At 45.1% G+C, this 17,768-nt stretch overlaps 1 protein-coding gene across 4 annotated transcripts in view; it reads right to left on the bottom strand.

The window, feature by feature from the left end:
* Positions 1-17,768, bottom strand: part of LOC144381814 (uncharacterized) — a 153,597-nt gene that overhangs the window by 98,679 nt on the left and 37,150 nt on the right. For all 4 annotated transcript variants that reach the window (XR_013447669.1, XR_013447671.1, XR_013447670.1 and 1 more), the window contains one exon: positions 7,086-7,180. Coding sequence is in view for 1 of the 4 variants with exons in the window: in XM_078071977.1 (XP_077928103.1) it covers positions 7,086-7,180 (95 nt within the window). In the remaining 3 variants the exon portion in view is untranslated. The remainder of the gene's footprint in view (positions 1-7,085; positions 7,181-17,768) is intronic.

Below are 17,768 nucleotides of genomic sequence, written 5' to 3'. Positions count from 1 at the left end.
CCGGGGAAGACTGTTCTTCCTCCCTCACAACAGGACCCTGTACTGATCTTCGGTGGGCCTTACAGCTCATGCAATCACATATCTCCCTATGTGATCTATGATCATCTGAATGCCACCTATCTCCCTCACTAGACTAGAAGCTTCGTGAAAACAGGGCCCCAAACCGTAGCATTCCCCGCTGTCTCCTATGTTTAGCACAGAACTGGCACATGAAAGATCTTATTAAATATTCTTTTTTTAAAAATTTATTTTAGGAAGGAAGGGAGCGGGGAGAGGGAGAGAGGGAATCTTAAGCAGGCTCCACACCCAGCATGGATCCTGAGATCATGACCTGAGCCGAAATCAAGAGTCAGACGCTTAACTGACTGAGCCACCCAGGCACCTGGATCACATTATTAACTATTCTGAATGAAACAGAACTTACTATGTGGCAGGCAGACCTCATAAGAACACTAAGAGCTGGGCACTATTATGATCCCCATCTATGGGTGAAATACACAAAGTTAAATGACTTGCTGAGGTCATCCACAGAAAATGTGATAGAGCTGAGATTCTAATCCAGGCCATCTGGCTCCAAAGACCATGCTCTTAGCTACTACATGAATGAATACATGAATGAATGCATGAATGAATGAATGAATGAAGCAAGCTCCTTGGAGCATGAAAAATGTGCCCTATTTATTGCTGCAGCCACGGTGCTGGCTAGGAAAGATCCAGCACTTACCAAGTATTTAATGAGGGCTTGATCCATCAATCAGCCCATTAATGAACAAATGAACGAGTTGCCCCAAGGGGTTTGCCATTTCCAGGGGTGGTGTTGTGGCAAGTCCCTTCTCTCTGAAGCTCAGCACACACAGATACCTTCGGTGGCACTGAGTCTTCGTGCCAACTGCAAAGATCTTTCTATGGGACTCCAAAGGCCCATGCATATGAGATCCTCATCCACTGGGTCTCCCCTAACCCTGGGACTCCTCTTCCCATCTTGGATGCCACGCCGAAAGCCCTGCCTCCCCAGAAAAACGTGAGGAGAGGAGCGTTTTACTCTTCTACTCAGCTGGGAAAGGAACCCAATTGCCTTGAGTCCCTGGGAACTCCAACCAGCATATGCAAGGAAAGAAGCGTGGCTTTAAAGCAAATGATGAGCCCCGAGGCTGCACCAACCAGGGCCTTGGAGAAACTCTGCCTTTGGGCTTTCCCCCAGGAAGCAGCTGGAGAAAAGCTACTTAAGGAGTCCCATCACATCTTTTCCAAAGCTGATCTGAAATGAATATCACACTAATATGCTTGGTTTGATTGGACACACCACTTCGCTTGGCTTCTAAAAAGGTGCACGGCAGAGAAAGTCAATTATATGGTTTCACTTATTTGTGGAACATAAGGAATAGCATGGAGGACATTAGGAGAAGGAAGGGAAAAATGGGGGGGTGGAATTGGAGGGAGAGATGAACCATGAGAGACTATGGACTCTGAGAAACAAACAGGGTTTTAGAGGGGAGGGGGGAGGGGGGATGGTGAGCCCGGTGATGGGTATTAAGGAGGGCACGTACTGCATGGAGCACTGGGTGTTATACGAAAACAATGGATCGTGGATCACCACATCAAAAACTAATGATGTATTGTATGGTGACTAACATAACATAATAAAATTAAAAAAAAAAAAAAAAAGGTGCACGGCAGCACTGTCCAATCAGATTGCATACAAAATGCACCTGGAACTTTGCTACATGAACTCAGACCATTTCTTTCAAAACAGATTTAGGCCATTGAGACACTGTGTTGGAGCTCAACAGATGCCTCGGACCCTACAACAGCCCCCGGGGCCTGCGGCATAGGGGAGGTGGGCAGTTCTCTGTCAGGTCTGACCAGAAGGTGCCAGGGGGAGCCCAGAGGAGAGGAACATCCCTGAGTCTGAGGCGGGGCTTCCTGGTGACTGTCACACTGGAGCTCCAGGCTTCCCACATCAGAGGGCTTTGGGGTTTGGGGTTTTAATTTTTTTGTTTGTTTTTTTAAAAGATTTTATTTATTTGAGAGAGAGAGAGAAGGAGTGGGGGTGGGGAAGCAGAGGGAGAGGCAGAAGCAGACTCCCCCACTGAGCATGGAGCCTGATGTGGGGCTTAATCCCAGGACCCTGAGACAATGACCTGAGCCGAAGGCAGACACTTAACCGACTGAGCCACCCAGGTGCCCCTACTGGGGGCCTGCTGTAAAGCAAAAAGAAAGTGATGTTAAAAAAAAGAATTGTCTGGGGCCCCTGGGTGGCTCAGTCAGTTAAGCGTCTGCCTTTGGCTCAGGTCATGATCCCAGAGTCCTTGGATCGAGCCCCGCATTGGGCTCCCTGCTCGGCGGGAAGCCTGCTTCTCCCTCTCCCACTCTCCCTGCTTGTGTTCCCTCTCTCGCTGTGTCTCTCGCTGTCAAATAAATAAATAAAATCTTCAAAAAAAAAAAAAAGAATTGTCTTTATATTTTTCAAAAGACTCTTGCTGTCATTCGCCAATTAAACTAATAATAATAATGAATAATAATAACAATAATAATAATAACCATAAGCAAGGCACTCCTTGACCTGGCCCAGGCGTCCTCCCTTCCTTCTTGCTCACCACAGCCCCTGGCCTTCTGCTCACCTACTTGCAGTTCCCCAGCACCAGAAATGCCAAGCCTTCATTCTCCCGAAGCAACTTTCAGGGTCAGCCTTTTCTGGGAATTCTTCAGAACCAACCAAGGCCTCCCAGACTCAGAGCCTCCCACAAGCCTCCCAGGCGGGGCTGGCTGCCACTGCGCATGCCCTCCCAGCACCCTCCCAGTCTCCTGGTGAGGCCGTGAACGACAGCTGGGGCAGCAACGTTCTGACCGCGCTGCCTGGCACACAGGAGACATCAGTGACTGTTTGCTGGGAAATGACCGGTCAGAGAAATTGATGGATGAACAAACGATTGTATCTGACAACCTCACTTACCTGGAACACTAAAAATCAGAAGAGAAACAAAATCTGACTTTGCAGCAGAAATCTTGAACTAACCAAATCCTCCCACCACCACCCATTCATTTTACTCCTGGGAGGAAACCTGATCCACAGCCCATTTATTATGCATCTGGATAAAATTCTAACATATCTTAGAGGCTACAGGTGCCCGCTCCAAATGCCAGCTCTGCTTCTTCAATTTACTTCCAAAGCCCTACTTCCCTCTTTGGGGTGGTGTTCGCATTCATTCTTTCATTCTTTCAAAGATTCAACAAACACTTCTCAAGCACCTAAAATGTGCCAAGCAGTGCTCTAGGCACCCAAGAATAGAGCAGGGAAAACACAGACAACATTCTGATGTTCTAGAGGACAGGCGATGAACAAAAGAAATCAGTAAGATTATTACGTTAGATGGCAGGTGCCGCGGAGGAACATACCACGTAGAGGGTAGATAGGGAATGCGGAGGGAACTATAATTTTAACTGAGATGGTCAAGGGAGGCCCAAAGGCATTGCTGGTGGTACAAGGGTAGGACCCCTACCCCAGGGCCGCCTCGCTGGCCTATGACACACCCACACCCATGTGCTTAGGACAGTGGCTCCCAGTGGGAAGATCAAGACCTAGAATTGAAATCCGGATCTGCCACTAACACCCGTATCATAATCTAAATAGGGGGCAGCCAGACATTTGCATGTCCATTCCAACTTGACTCAGCCCCTAATGACTTCCAGGAGTCCCGTGTTCGAGAGTTCTGTGACCAGACAGATGCAACTGGAAAGAGCCATGAGTTGGATCAGTAACGTCTGCCAGGAGCAGAAACCGGGGAGTGGAGGCATGCACAGCTCCCATCCGTCACCCTTGGGTTGGACGACCTGTAAATTCCCTTCCCGATCTCGTGTCAGATGATTATGTCTACACAGAAATGTCTGGATCATGAATAAAGGAGAAATGGAAATTCATGATTAGAGCAGTTTTATACACATCAATCTGTTTCCAAACACCAGATGTGGAGGGAACTATAATTTTAACTGGGATGGTCAAGGGAGGCCTCTGAACAGAGACCTGAAGAACGGGAGTGAGGGAGCCTTGGGGACAGCGCTCCAAGCAGAGCACACAGCAAGTGCAAAGGCCCTGAGGTCTGAATGAGATGCGTGAGACTAAAGTAAAAAAAAAAAAAAAGAGGCAAACGTGGCTGCTATTGATGGAGCCATAGGACAGGAGGAGAGAAGTAATGAGGGCAGAGCTTCCAAGCTCAGGAAACCACGGAGAGGACCTTGACTGGTGCTCTGAGTGCAAGGTGGGGAATGTTACCCATGTTGGAGCCGGGGAGTAACAGGAACTGATTTATGTCTTAATGGCCACACTGGCTGCTATGTCGAGACCAAGCCCAGAGGCAGCGAGGCCAGGTGGGCGGCCAGGTGGGCGGCAGTGATGGCTCGGACCAAGCGGTAGCTGAGGGGGCGGTAAGGAGTTGCCACATTCCAGACATGCCTTGAGTGTAGGGCCAACAGGATTGGCCGCGTGGTGGAAGACAGAGTGGGGGCAGGATGACTTCCAGCTTTCATCTTGCGCACCTGGTTGTTACAAGGAGATCTGGCGTGTGTCAGCGCCCCGAAAACGTCAGTGTTGGTATTATGGCCACGATCTGATTTGGTCTAAGACTTGATTATCTAACTGATCCACAGCAAGGTAGAAAAAGCAATTAAGGAGAGAGAGAGAGAGAGAGAGAGAGAGAGAGAGAGAGACGCTCCTTCCTGGGAGATGTGGGATTGGGAGGGAAAGAAACAGCAGTTGAGAAGAGAAGGCTGAACGAATTCATTAAGAGGGGACACAAGAAGTCACAAAAGCCACAGGCGCTCAGCACCAGTCAGTGGGGGACCAGCGTTCCAGCATGCCTTGGTAAGTCCTCAGGGATTGTCTTATGAAAGTTAATTTTCTTAATGCCAGTGAGTCATCCAAAAGATCAAATTCTGTTTATTGTATTCTGCTTAAAAGATCAGTAAAGTGTGTAACCCATTATAGAACAACTTCCATCTAAAATGCTCAAAATAAAATATTCGGCACTTAGAAGGATAATTCCTCAGATGCCTGGAAAAAAGGCTGCCCGCAGATTCTAGGAAGCGACATTTTATTGTACCGGCATAAATTCACCTACATTCAAAACGTGGGAGACACGTTCACATCCATTATCTCCTTTGATGCTCATAAAAGCCCTAGGAGATAGATAATTATCCCTAACTTCATAGGCATAAAACTTACAGGCCCAGAAATGGGAAGTGATTTGTTTGAAGCCACACCACAGGACGGATCCAGAGCCATCGCTGGTGGTACAAGGGAAGGGCCCCTACCTGAGGGCCCCCTCGCTGGCCTATGACACCCCCACACCCATGTGCTTAGGACAGTGGCTCCCAGTGGGAAGATCAAGACCTAGAATTGAAATCTGGATCTGCCACTAACACCCGTGTCATAATCTAAATAGGGGGCAGCCAAACATTTGCATGTCCATTCCAACTTGACTCAGCCCCTAATGACTTCCAGGAGTCCCGTGTTCGAGAGTTCCGTGACCAGACAGACGCAACTGGAAAGAGCCATGAGTTGGATCAGTAACGTCTGCCAGGAGCAGAAGCCAGGGAGTGGAGGCATGCACAGCTCCCATCCGTCATCCTTGGGTTGGACGACCTGTAAATTCCCTTCCCGATCTCGTGTTAGATGATTATGTCTACACAGAAATGTCTGGATCATGAATAAAGCAGAAATGGAAATTCATGAATAGAGCAGTTTTATACACATCAATCCGTTTCCACAACACCAGAGAGCCTCCACCAGAGGCTTTTTGTGCCGTAAGGACATTTTCAAATATTTATACTTCACATTTGCAGAATATCCTCAACTCTGTGAGGCTCCAGGTAATATACTTTGCTTATGCTTTTGTGTATTTTCCAATTGCCAGTTGTAAAAATTTTATTTTAATCTTAAACTATTGCCAACAGGCCCTTGCTCATATTTCCAGGATGTATTACTGTTAATGGTGGAAGTAGTTTTACTGCCTAATCAGTTATCCTATAAATCCTAATTTGTTGAATAAATGACATTTTCACAGAGAAATAAAACCTTGGCCTAAAAGCAATAAATACAACCCACAGTGGGGGCAATGATGTCATTCCTACACCCAAATCTACCCAGAATCATCTTCACACTGAACAACTTACTGTTGGGACTGGTTGCTATGGCCTAGTTATGACGTCTCTCTTTGGATCAAGGCTCTAATAAACAATATCGATGTGTTTGTGCGACAAAAGTCATCCTTGACCATCTCAAGAGGCAAAGGGCTAATTGGACTCTGATTCATGCCAGAAACCCTCTAATATTTATTCCTTCAAACAATAACATACCTATGAAATCAATGGGCAGCAAACAGAGGAGTCACCCTCTTTCGAGCCACAAATACATGTCAACCTGCATCCCCTACTCCATTTAACGCGCATGGTACCAATGGCAGGTGTTTTTCAAGACCTTGATCTTAAAGGTAAGGCAACAGAGGTAAGTTCATCGACTCAACAAATATTTCTGGAGCACATATTGGATGGTAGAGGTTGATTATATAACAGGTTGGTTATACAGCTAGTAAGCGGTTGAGCCCAGCTCAGACCCCAGCCACCTGATTCCAGTTAGCCTGAGCTTTTTCTCTGTGCTAGCACCTCTCACACCTATCTGATGCAGCCCACCTCCATCAGACTTATCCAGGATATTTGTAATAACATATCCTTGGCCTCACTCAGACTTCCTGAATCTGAATGATGTCTTCTCAGCAGAAAAAGTTAATAAAAATCATTGCTGTATATGAAATGACTATAACACTGGATAATTTGCCTAATGTTTTCTTTTTTAGAAGCAGAAAATCACAAGTTGAGCAGGAACCTGAAAAGTCATCTGTCCAACTCCCTATCTGATAGCTGAGCCCTGTCCATCCCTTCTTCGGCAGCACTGCCCAACTGGGGTGCCCACCGCCTGCCAGGGTCTCACTTAACCCCTGTGCCCTTACAGCATCTCCGTGAAACTCCCGCTCAACAGTCTGAAGTCTTTGCTTAAACTGTGATGATCGGCGCCTGTGCATTTTTTCACTTACACGTTTGATGAGAAGGAACGCGGGTGACAGGACCCCGAGCCCAAGGGCTGTGCATCCTGCTTTATGTACATCGGCGCCTTTAATCTTCACAAAACCTGCAAGAAATGTAGGTGAGTGTAATTTATTTAAGGTAAAGTTCATAACTGGTATTGCTTTCCCAGACTCTCAGTTTAACAATGCATCAGCTAAAATGTAATACTCTGTTAAAGCAGCCTGAAAACAAAGGAAAAGGCAAAATTCCAAACCATCTTTGAAAACCAGAGACAGCAACAACTACTTAAAGAGGACTAATGGGATTTGTATTCACAACAAGGAAAGCTCGACCGAGATCACAAATGGCAGCAAGTATGTGTATCTCCTTGCGGCCACTGGCAGGCAGTTAGGGAATGAGCAGAGCATGCCTCACGCCTGTTATATATCACCTTCCGAAGGTAAGGCAAACGGGGGAGGTCAGAATGGGCTAAATACTCCATTTGGAAAGACTTTCTTCATTTTAAAAAAAAAATCACCAAACTTTCTAAAACCAGCATGAAAAGAACACTCAAGAGGATCACCGAAGTATTAACCTAATAAATTGGAAGAGGAGCATGGCTCTAAAAGTGATTTATTGTAAGAAATAAAATATGAAACACAAGGAGTTTGTAAACATGACCACATATTCCACACCCTCCTTCCTGGCCTTTTGGTGGTGCTTTTCCCTAGGAAACTCTGGACTGGCCTTGGACTCACCTTTAACCATTGAGACATTAGCAGATGACAGGCTTGCTTGGGCAACTGTGCTTGTCCCCTCTTGCTGCCCTGTGGAACCATGGGACTGCCATATGCAGAGGCCTGGGTTAGCTTAACCCAGGGCTGGAAGACCACATGTCTGAGGCCCTGCAGCATGCTTTCCAACTGCCAGACCAGTCCTAGACCATCCACACCCAGGCAAGCCAGGCGGGAGCAGAAGAACCACCCAACTAATCTACAGGAGAGTAAGAAATAATCAATGTGTTGTTCTAAGTCACTAAGTTCTGTGATGCTTATTTCTTTTAAGATAGCAAAAGCTAACTGATAACTTGGTTTCATCAATAATATGCAAAAGACAACACATTTTAAAAAGAACATAATAGGAAAAAAAAAAAAGAAAGAAAGAAATTCAAGGGGCGGGTGCCTGGGTGGCTTAGTCAGTTGAACATGGACTCTTGGCTTTGGCTTGGGTCATGATCTCAGGGTCCTGGGATCAAGCCCTGCATTGGGCTCTGTGCTGGGTGTGGAGTCCACTTCAGATTCTCTCTCTTCCTTTCCCTCCACCCCTCCCCCCACTCATGCTCATTCACTCTCTGTCTCTCTCTCTCAAATAAATAAATATTAAAAACAAAAAAAAGAAATTCAAGAACACATTAAAACACACACACACACACACACACACACACACACACTTAGAAAAGATGAAAAGGCCATTACTCCAATCAGGAAAAACTGCAATGAGACTAAAAATATAATTAAAATTAGTATTGCAGACAGTAAAACAGAAATAACACACTGCAATAAATTAAATAATGTAAAGAACAGGCTATTGATATCATCTCAGAATAGACAGGGAAATGAATAAGAAATTAATGAAAGTTTGATATGTAAGACAAAATCCTAGATCATGAGCAGTGTTAGCTCCAGAAGAAAACAGAATAAACCACCACAGAATTTTAAAAAGGTGGCAGCGGTGGAGAGGAAAGAAAGTAAAATCTTCTTGAGTCTTCAGATCAATAAGGTTCTGAGTTCCAGAGAACACGAATGCAAGGGAACGGAGAAAAATCTATCCTTGTGGTTTATAAATTATAATATGAATAAAAACTACAAATTTCAGGGTGGCCCAAATAGTTTATTGACACAGAATCTAGAAGAGGAGACAAGAAGGACTGCCAAGAACAGAGCTGTAGAGGGAAGGGAGAAAAAAGGATTCAGTTACTGATGGTGTCCCTACTGTGTGCCTGGCGCCATGCTCAATGCTTTCTGTGTTTTTTTTCCACTTAATCATTTTTTAAAATTCCTTAAATAACCTCACACACAACCGCCACTACCACTCGAAAATAAAAATGTGCTCCTAAATTACTGGAGTCACACAGAAAATGCAAGATAATTATAAACGTTTTAGATATTAAAAATGAGAAAAATGGAAAGTGTCTAAAATCCTGCACAGGTAAACTCAGTTTTGAATACATCATTTTCAGTCATAAGCTAACAAACACATTTTAAAAAATAGCAGGAACATAATAGTTTACTGAAATACGTGTTAAAGAATTATAAAATAAAACCAAGTCCATAAATCAATTTTAGGGAAAATTTTAATTTTTTTAGGGAAATTTAAATGTAAAAAATTTTAGGAAAACTTTAAATTTAAAAAGGTGCCAAACATGTACAAATTTATTTTTATCTTTTTATATTTGATTTTTGTTAAGATTTTATTTTTTTAAGTAATCTCTACACCCAGTGCAGGGCTCGAACTCACAACTCCGAGATCAAGAGTCGCATGCTCCACCGACTGAGCCAGCCAGGTACCCCCAAAATTTCTTTAGGTGAAGGTAGGAATTAAAATGGTTCAGCCACTTGGGAAAAAGTGGCAATTCATACACATACACACACAAAAATTTGTCCACTAATGTTCAGCAGCATTATTCATAATAATCAAAAGGTAGAAACAACCCAAATTCCATTAACTGGTGAATGGATTAATGAAATGTGGTATATCCACACAATGGATTAGCATTTGGCAATGACAAGGAATGCATACAGACACATGCGACAGTATGAATGAACCTCGAAACATTCTATTAAGTGAAGGAAGCCAGACACAAAAAGCCACATATTATATGATTTAATTTATAGAAAAGGTCCAGAATAGGCAAATCCATGGAGACGGAAGGCAGATTAGTGGTTCCAGAGTCTGGTGGGAGGGGAAAATAGGAAGTAACTGCTAATGGGTACAGGGTTTCTTTTGGGGATGATGAAAATGCTCTAAAATTCGATAGTGATGATGGATGCATAACAAAATCTCTGTATTGTACATTTTTAAAGGATGAATTTTATGGTACGTGAATTGCATCTCAATAAAGCCATTATTTTTAAGCCAATGAGCATATAACTGACTCAACAGTATCAGTGAAAGAGAGCACACAGATCAGAAACAGAACCTCCTATAAATAAGAATATATGATAAAGGAAGAATAGCAAATAAATAGGGAGGAATAGATTATTCAAGACAGTGTAAAAAATGGCCTTGCTAAAAAAAAAATACATCAAATTTAGATTCTCACCATTATACAGCAAAATAAATCCTGCTTAGATTAATGATTTGTATGTATGAAGAAACGAGGTAGAAACACAGGAGTATTTATTGCTCTGCGGAAGAGGGTAGACTTTCTCAGCACTAAAGTAGCACAAGCCACAAATTAGAACACTGAGAGATGTGCTATCTTACAATATAAATAAGCATCTATAGAACAGAAATGCCTACCACATTTAAAGGACAGCAGTAAAACTGAACAAAATGTACCTAATAAATTCTTCACACTAGTGTTTAATATTTTTGTTTAGAGTTCATTAAAAATGGATGAACCCTTAATTGGAAAATGAATAAATAATATTAACAGACAGAAGAAAATCAAAGAGCTAATGGATGTTCCGTTTTATAAATAATAACAAAGTGTGGGGGCATTTTCCCACCTATGCAGCTGGAAAATATTTACAAGCGAGTGCTGTTGAGGAAAGAAGTGATGATTTAGAAACTCTGGTTGCAAGTACCAGTCGGCACAGAGATGGTTGTACCATATGTCGCAAGTTCCAGAACATCTTAATAGCCAGGTAAGCATGGATCAGTACTTGAAACAAATTTGCTAAAATAAAATGCAAACTTTAGAGTAATTCCTTATCTGATCCATGTACTTCTAGGAAGCTAGCTTCGTAAAGATTCAGATAGGTCAAGAACTTGATTCATGCATATTGTAGCCGTTCGTTGGACAAAAGGTTATTGGCCATCTACTGTGTACCCAGGTCTGTTCGGTGTGGTAAGGATGATAGCGGAGAAGAGAACACACAGAAATCTCTGACATTACACAGCTTATATTCTAGACAGATGTAAATAAAATCTGCTAGGGCAGCTGCATCCCTAGAAAGCCCTCCTGTCCCCCTGGTCGTAGAGTTCCTGCTCTGTCATGGACGCCCGCAGGTGGGCTGCAAAGAGAGCTACGAAGATCCTCGCGTCCTGAACGTATTAACAAGTCTCTCCACCAGCCTCCTCCCCAGGTTCCCATCCAGCCCTTGGCCGCCGGCCCCAAGCCCGGGTGTACTTCTCACTCAGCTGCCCTCTCCTCCGCCTGACTTACCCGACCACGTGCACCACAGCAGCTCTGCCCGCTGGAGGACCTCCCGCTGTCATTGTCACTTGAATGGGGCCGCAGTACGGCCACGGTTCACTATGGCTCACAGCCCTGTCTCATGCTGACCCATCTACTAACCAGGCCCAAGCATCCATCCTCCGCCATCAGCTACTGGAGGAGCTGAAAAGAACAGGCTGATCCCCTTCCTACAGCATATGGTTCCTCTGGGAAGTGGTCACAAGTTCCTTGGGGAACCACTGGAGGGAACTGTTATTATATTTACTGGCTACCATTTTCAGGTCTCTTCTCTTCCATGAGGGGACTCCGTCTGCCCTTCAAACAACAGACTCTGGGTCCAAGAACTGCCTCAGGTCTAGAAACCGGGTGACAGACCCGTGTGTCCATCGTGATGGCTAGCTGCAGCCTTCTCTTCACCAGCCCTTGGCTTTTTCCAGTTTTACGAGTCAAGCTACATCCTTGGAGGCTACCTGCTCATCTTTCCTCCCTTTAGATCACTGTGGTCTATTAGCCATTGTTATCCCATAAGTAACTACATCCCTCTGAATTCCATGGTTAAGGGCTGATACCTGGCTTCTGCTGATCTAGAACCTGTCAAGCCCAGTTCCAGGGTGGGCATCATCCACTACTGTCAACCCTAGCCCATAAATGACCCTGAGCTTTTCAAAGTTTCTCTGCCCTCCCTCCGCCCCCCCACCCCGGGCAGTGTATTCTATTCCTTATTGGCTATGTGAAGAACATGTCCTCTGCATGCTCCCAGGGAACATAACCAAGGAGGGTGCCCTCCGGCCTCACACTATAAATCCAGTCTATTATTCCCACTCTCTTAGCCCTCTGACCTCCTCCTCATTTCTTTGCAAAGGTCACTCTGACATCTCCATCTCGTTTCCAAGCCAGGGAGGCATCCCAGCAGATTAGGATTGTCTCTAACATGGCCTCACCAGGACATCAAATCCTGAATCCTAGGAGGATGCCCTCAATCAACAAATCTCCTCCTGTCCTGCTGTGCACATTCTCCCCTCTAGCCTGACACCCTCGGGCACTGCTCTCACTGGTGCTGTGCTAATTCCAGCATGCACATATCATCCAGATCCCGTGCTCATTCCAGTAACTAAGCTGTCTCCTCCAGGAGCAAAGGAAATTAAAAAAAAAAATGGGGTCATTTCTAAAGAGGGAACCAAAGAAGACTTCAACAGACAAGACATCTGCTCTGAGCATCAGGAGCTGTGGAGATTTTCAGAAGACAGAGAGAGTCAGAGAGAGGGGAGGGCATGTCACGTGTGAACAAGATGTGGGGCACCCGATGGCCAGGCACACTGAGGGGAGAGCAGGTCGAGCGGTGGTGTGGTGGGAGCGGAGAGTGTGAACCGAAGTGCCGCCCCGGGAAGACGCTCAGGATGGAGACAAGGGTCGCGGACGGAGGGACACCTGTGTGTCAAATGAGGGTGCCCCCCTCCCCCACCCCAGGAGGATCACAGACAACAGTTTTGTGGGACTCAAAAATCTCACTTCAAAGCCTGCGGTTTGGAAGGACAGATATTCCTTCAGCTACCAAAACTGAGATCATCTTAAGGATGATCTCTCTCTCTGACTCTGTCTTCTGAAAAGCTCCACAGCTCCTGATGCTCAGAGCAGATGTCTTGTCTGTGAAGTCTTCAGAGTAGACGCTGTGGGGAGGCTGAAGCTCCATTCACAGGTGGGCGTCCATGTTTAGCCGAGGCGTGACTCTCTATTTCATCTGTGGGTGAGGATGGCTGCTTGACAGACACCTGCTAGTCATACTAGCTGCCATTGGTTTGGGGGGTTTTTTTTTGCTACTATGTTCTATACAGTTTACATCTATTTCTCTTTTTTTAAGATTATTTATTTATTTGAGAGAGAGAGAGAGAATGAGAGAGAAAGCACAAGAGTGGGGAGGGTCAGAGGGAGAAGCAGGCTCCCCGCTGAGCAGGAAGCCCAATGCTGGGCTCAATCCCACGACCCCGGGATCATGACCTGAACCAAAGGCAGATGCTTAACCAGCTGAGCCACCCAGGTGCCCCTTACGTCTATTTCTTTTATCTATTTCATCCAGGCAAATAAATGCATATATCACGATTTTACAGATGAGGAAGTTGAGTTTAGAGATGTTCAATGTTGGACCCAAGCTCTCACAACCAGGCCATGGCAGGGCTGGAATTCAGACCCTGGCTTCTCTTACCTCAAATGTGGCTCTTCCCCAGGTGCGACAAGGGGGATATGCTGACCTAAAGGCTGGAGCTCTCTGGGACCCGTGTCAGTGCACCTGTCTGATGGCCATCTGCCCACATAACTTCTCTGCATTATTGCAAGATAATAATAAAAAAAACACCAACAACATGGAAGCACATCTCCAATGATCGTAGGCAACAAAATGGAAGGAGTGTCTGCGGTTTTGATGATTAGCACTCACATTATTTTCTTGTTATCCCTTTATCATTGTCACCATCTTCTTGATTTAAAATCGTAACACGCTGAAGAATTATTGGAGAGCCAAGTAATGAAACCCCTCACGAAGCCTTTTTTCTTTCCTACTTGTGACTATCCATCAAACGTGAGAAAATGAAGCTTTACTCCCAAGGAGAGATGATTTAATGTTGAATGACACCAACCCAGGTAGGAAATATCCCTGATGAAACAGAAACTCCAAGAGTGATTTAGTGCTTGAAGATGTTCAAGCAGGAGAGAATCACCCTGCGAGCCAATTAACTCTGGATGACACGACCAACAGGTTTCTGAACCTTGAGGAGCAAAGGTGAGAAGGGTCCATAAAGTCTGCAGGGAGCCATCCGAGAGGATCACAGTTTGTAATCACAATATCCAGAGAGGGCAGAAGAGACACACGGCATCTGGCAGAGAAGAATTCTTTATCCAGATACTTACTCGACCTTGACACCAAGCATCTGGACGGAACATCCAAGCATCTGTCTGAGGCTGTTTGTTGTGGGGTTGGCACGTACGTATGCACATGCCTGTGTGTGAGAGACAGACAGAGGGAAAGAGAATGGAATGGAATCAATCAAACAAACATGGGCAGAAGAGATGGGATGGCCAATGCAGGACAGTCATCATAAGAACTCAGTTCTTTGGAATCAAACACAGGTACATTAAAATCCCAGCTCTGACACTAACTATGTGTTCCTCAGAAATTTTGCTAAGTGTCGGCTTCCTTATGTGCAAAATGGGAATAGTAACCAGAGCGTTGCTGAGGGGATTGTGTGAGTTAATGTGAGTTAATGTATGTAATATGCCAGCTCCAGAATAAGTCATTAATAAATCTCGTCCATTATTACAATCTTTGTTGCTGTTGCCAGTCTGTTGTTTGAGCCCTGCAGGGGGATAAAACAAAAACCAGATGGGCTGACTTTTCCTCTTTTTAGCCAGACAAGTACATCTCTAATAAAAGCAGCTGGGATTAAAACACATCAGGAAAGTAAAACATTGGGTCACATTCAAAGAATATCTTTCAAATTATTTTGAAGCAAATTCTCCACCAAACATCAGTCCTTGTGCTGCATCGCCTGGGAGCTCGTTAGAAATGCACAGTCGCAGGTCCCACCCAAGAGTCTACTAAATCAGGGTCCGCATCTTAACAAAATCCCCACATGAACTGGAAGCACAATAAAGTCTGAGGGGCGCTGAGCTAGGACATGGAGTCTGCATTTGTCCACAATCCCATCAAAGCCTCTAATGAATGGAGAGGAAGGGTCCATCTAGCCAAGCAGCTGATCCATTCAGTCACACCTGATCAATTTATGCCCCAACAAGGAAAGAGCAGAACTGACCAGCTCAGATGGAGCCCTGCCCAATGCAATCTGCCTAAATGGGAAGCAGATGGCGTATGGGACGGGCCATCCAAAAATATTTCCGACAGGACAGCCCCTGCCCCTACAAAGTTTACAACCTATTAGGGGCAACAGAGGAGTAAAACATTAAGTCAAATTGCTAGATGAGTAACAAGAAGGAGCGGGGGCAATTTATTCTGACTTGGAAAATCGGAGTAGCTTCTTGGAGACCGTAACATGTTCAGTAGACTGTGATGAATGTGCAGGATTTCAACAGGTGGAGAAGGGGAGGCAGATGCAATTGGAGTAGAGGGGATCCATAAGGTCGAACAGCAGAAAAGTGCCCGATGTGTCCAGATGCCCGAATGGACATAATGAGAGGTAAAGCCTGAATGATGTCTGGGCCTGGTTCATAGCGGCTTGAAGGTCAATCAGGTGTCCCAGCTTCAATAGCCGGGCAAAGAGAACGGGAACATCAAGGAATCCGCCTTAAACACGGAAATGACTTGAACGTGCATTCTTAGACCGCAAGTGACGTCTCCTTTTTTTAGGTTTTTTTGTACAAGCAGTCGGGTGTAATCTCCCTGTGGCCAGAGGTAAGACAATTCCACATAATCTGGCCTTGATTTGTCATCTTTGGTGTCAAAGCCCTGCTGGTCCTGCTTTGATGTGTAGGAAACCATCCTTCTCTTTTGAGATTTGCAGCATTATTCGGTTATTTTTCTAGTAAACATCAGGCCCTTAAACCTACGGCAGAGATGGCTGGCTCCACATGAAAATTTATTCATCTTCTGAAGGATGAAGTTGTCCCTGGAGGGCGGCTGCTCATTCTGACCCTTCCTTGTCCAGCTCCTCCTGCACTAATATGTAACCATGAGACCCATTCTCGCCAAGACCGTGGGAGCAGAAGCAATGAGTTCAGGCTCAGGCCAAAGCTTTGCAGTGGCCGTGCCTTCACCCTTTCCCCTTCCACGAGCTGGCTGCAGACAACTCTGAGATCCGAGGGGCTGCAGAGCCCTGGCCCTGAATCATCACATCAAGAAAAACCAACCGGCAAGCAGCAACACCCACAATGCACTCTTCCCTGCACAAAAAAGCAACAAGCCTGCATTGCATCTGAGCCACTGTAGCTTTTGGGGTCTATGTTACAGCAACCAGCATCACCCTGGTACACACCCCACAGGAGAGAAGGCTGACAAAGTACTCTGTAAATTATAACGCCCTAAGTAACACTCTGGCTGCATTAAATATTCAACAGCTATCACTGGAGAAGCTAAGTACTAAGCATGTACTTAGTTCTGGGGAACCAGTAATGAGCAGGACGGACATGTTCCCTCTCCCGGATTGGTATCCAGCCGCTACCCAACAGTGCTGGCTGGAGCCTAAGAATCACACCATCTGTCTTTCAACAGAGGAAATATCACATCCTATCCTCATTTATCCATCCAATGGGACAAAAGCCAGGCAAAATTAGAGCCTCTCTCATCGAGTGGCTTTCACTGAGTTTCTATGTATTTACTTTTAAATATATAGCTTTCTTTGTTCCAGGAAAGATTTAAGACAGCTTACAAGATAGCTTAATTTAAAAATGAAAATGAAAGAAAAAGGAAAAACAGGGTGGGATATGAAATGGAGCCATGAATTTGGCTAAATATGCAGTCACTAATGACTTACACACTTGCCACAGATTTAGAGCTGAGCTCTCTGGAAACTGAATCAAAATGTAATGTTCTTTGGCTGTTATGATATCTGTAATTAACTAGTTGGTTTCCGTATTCTCCACAGACTGGAAGCCTCATGAAGGACAAATGCTGTCTTGTCTCACTGTTGTACCCACATGACCTAGCCTCGTCCCAGGCCATTACAGGTCCCCAGGAAGCACATCATGAGGTAAAAACAGATGAAGCTTGAGGCACAGTCATGCTTGGCAGCAAGACAATAGAGGCATGTCCCCCCAGATCCTCAGGGAAGCCAGTGTGGGGATCACCAGCACCTTCCTTATATGCTTCCAGTGGAACCAAGGGCAAGTGACCTCTGGCTGGTGCTCATTTCCCAAACCACATGTGTTGATGGCATCAGACTAAAGCACAACAGAGAAAAAGCAAGTTCTGCAGGGAATCCATGTCCTGCGATCCAAGACCCCAGTTTCTTCCTGTCTGATGGAACAGATGGACACATGACTTAACAGCCTTCTCGATGCTATCTTCCTCGTGGTGTTTCACGTGCCATCAGCGAGGCAGCTTCAACTTCCTGTCTTTGGTGTGTATAGGCCATTATAAGAAAGCGTTTTCGGAGACAAGAGTCTGCATCTCCCATGTGGAAAATTGAAGAGTACTGTCCGCTCTGTCACTCGGAGGCTCCAATATGAAGATGTAAGTGGCTGGATCAGAGTGTCCTATACATGTCACTTTTGCTACTGAATTACAGAAGCTTTTCTTTCATGTTCATTGAGTTCTTATGACTGACTTGCTTGCCTTTTTTTTTTGCTTTGACCCCCAATTCCAGAA

The sequence above is a fragment of the Halichoerus grypus genome, chromosome 5 (genome assembly GCF_964656455.1).
Source record: "Halichoerus grypus chromosome 5, mHalGry1.hap1.1, whole genome shotgun sequence".
Lineage (NCBI taxonomy): Eukaryota > Metazoa > Chordata > Mammalia > Carnivora > Phocidae > Halichoerus > Halichoerus grypus.
Note: the sequence above shows the minus strand (reverse complement) of the source record. Positions and strands in the feature narration are given on the sequence as shown.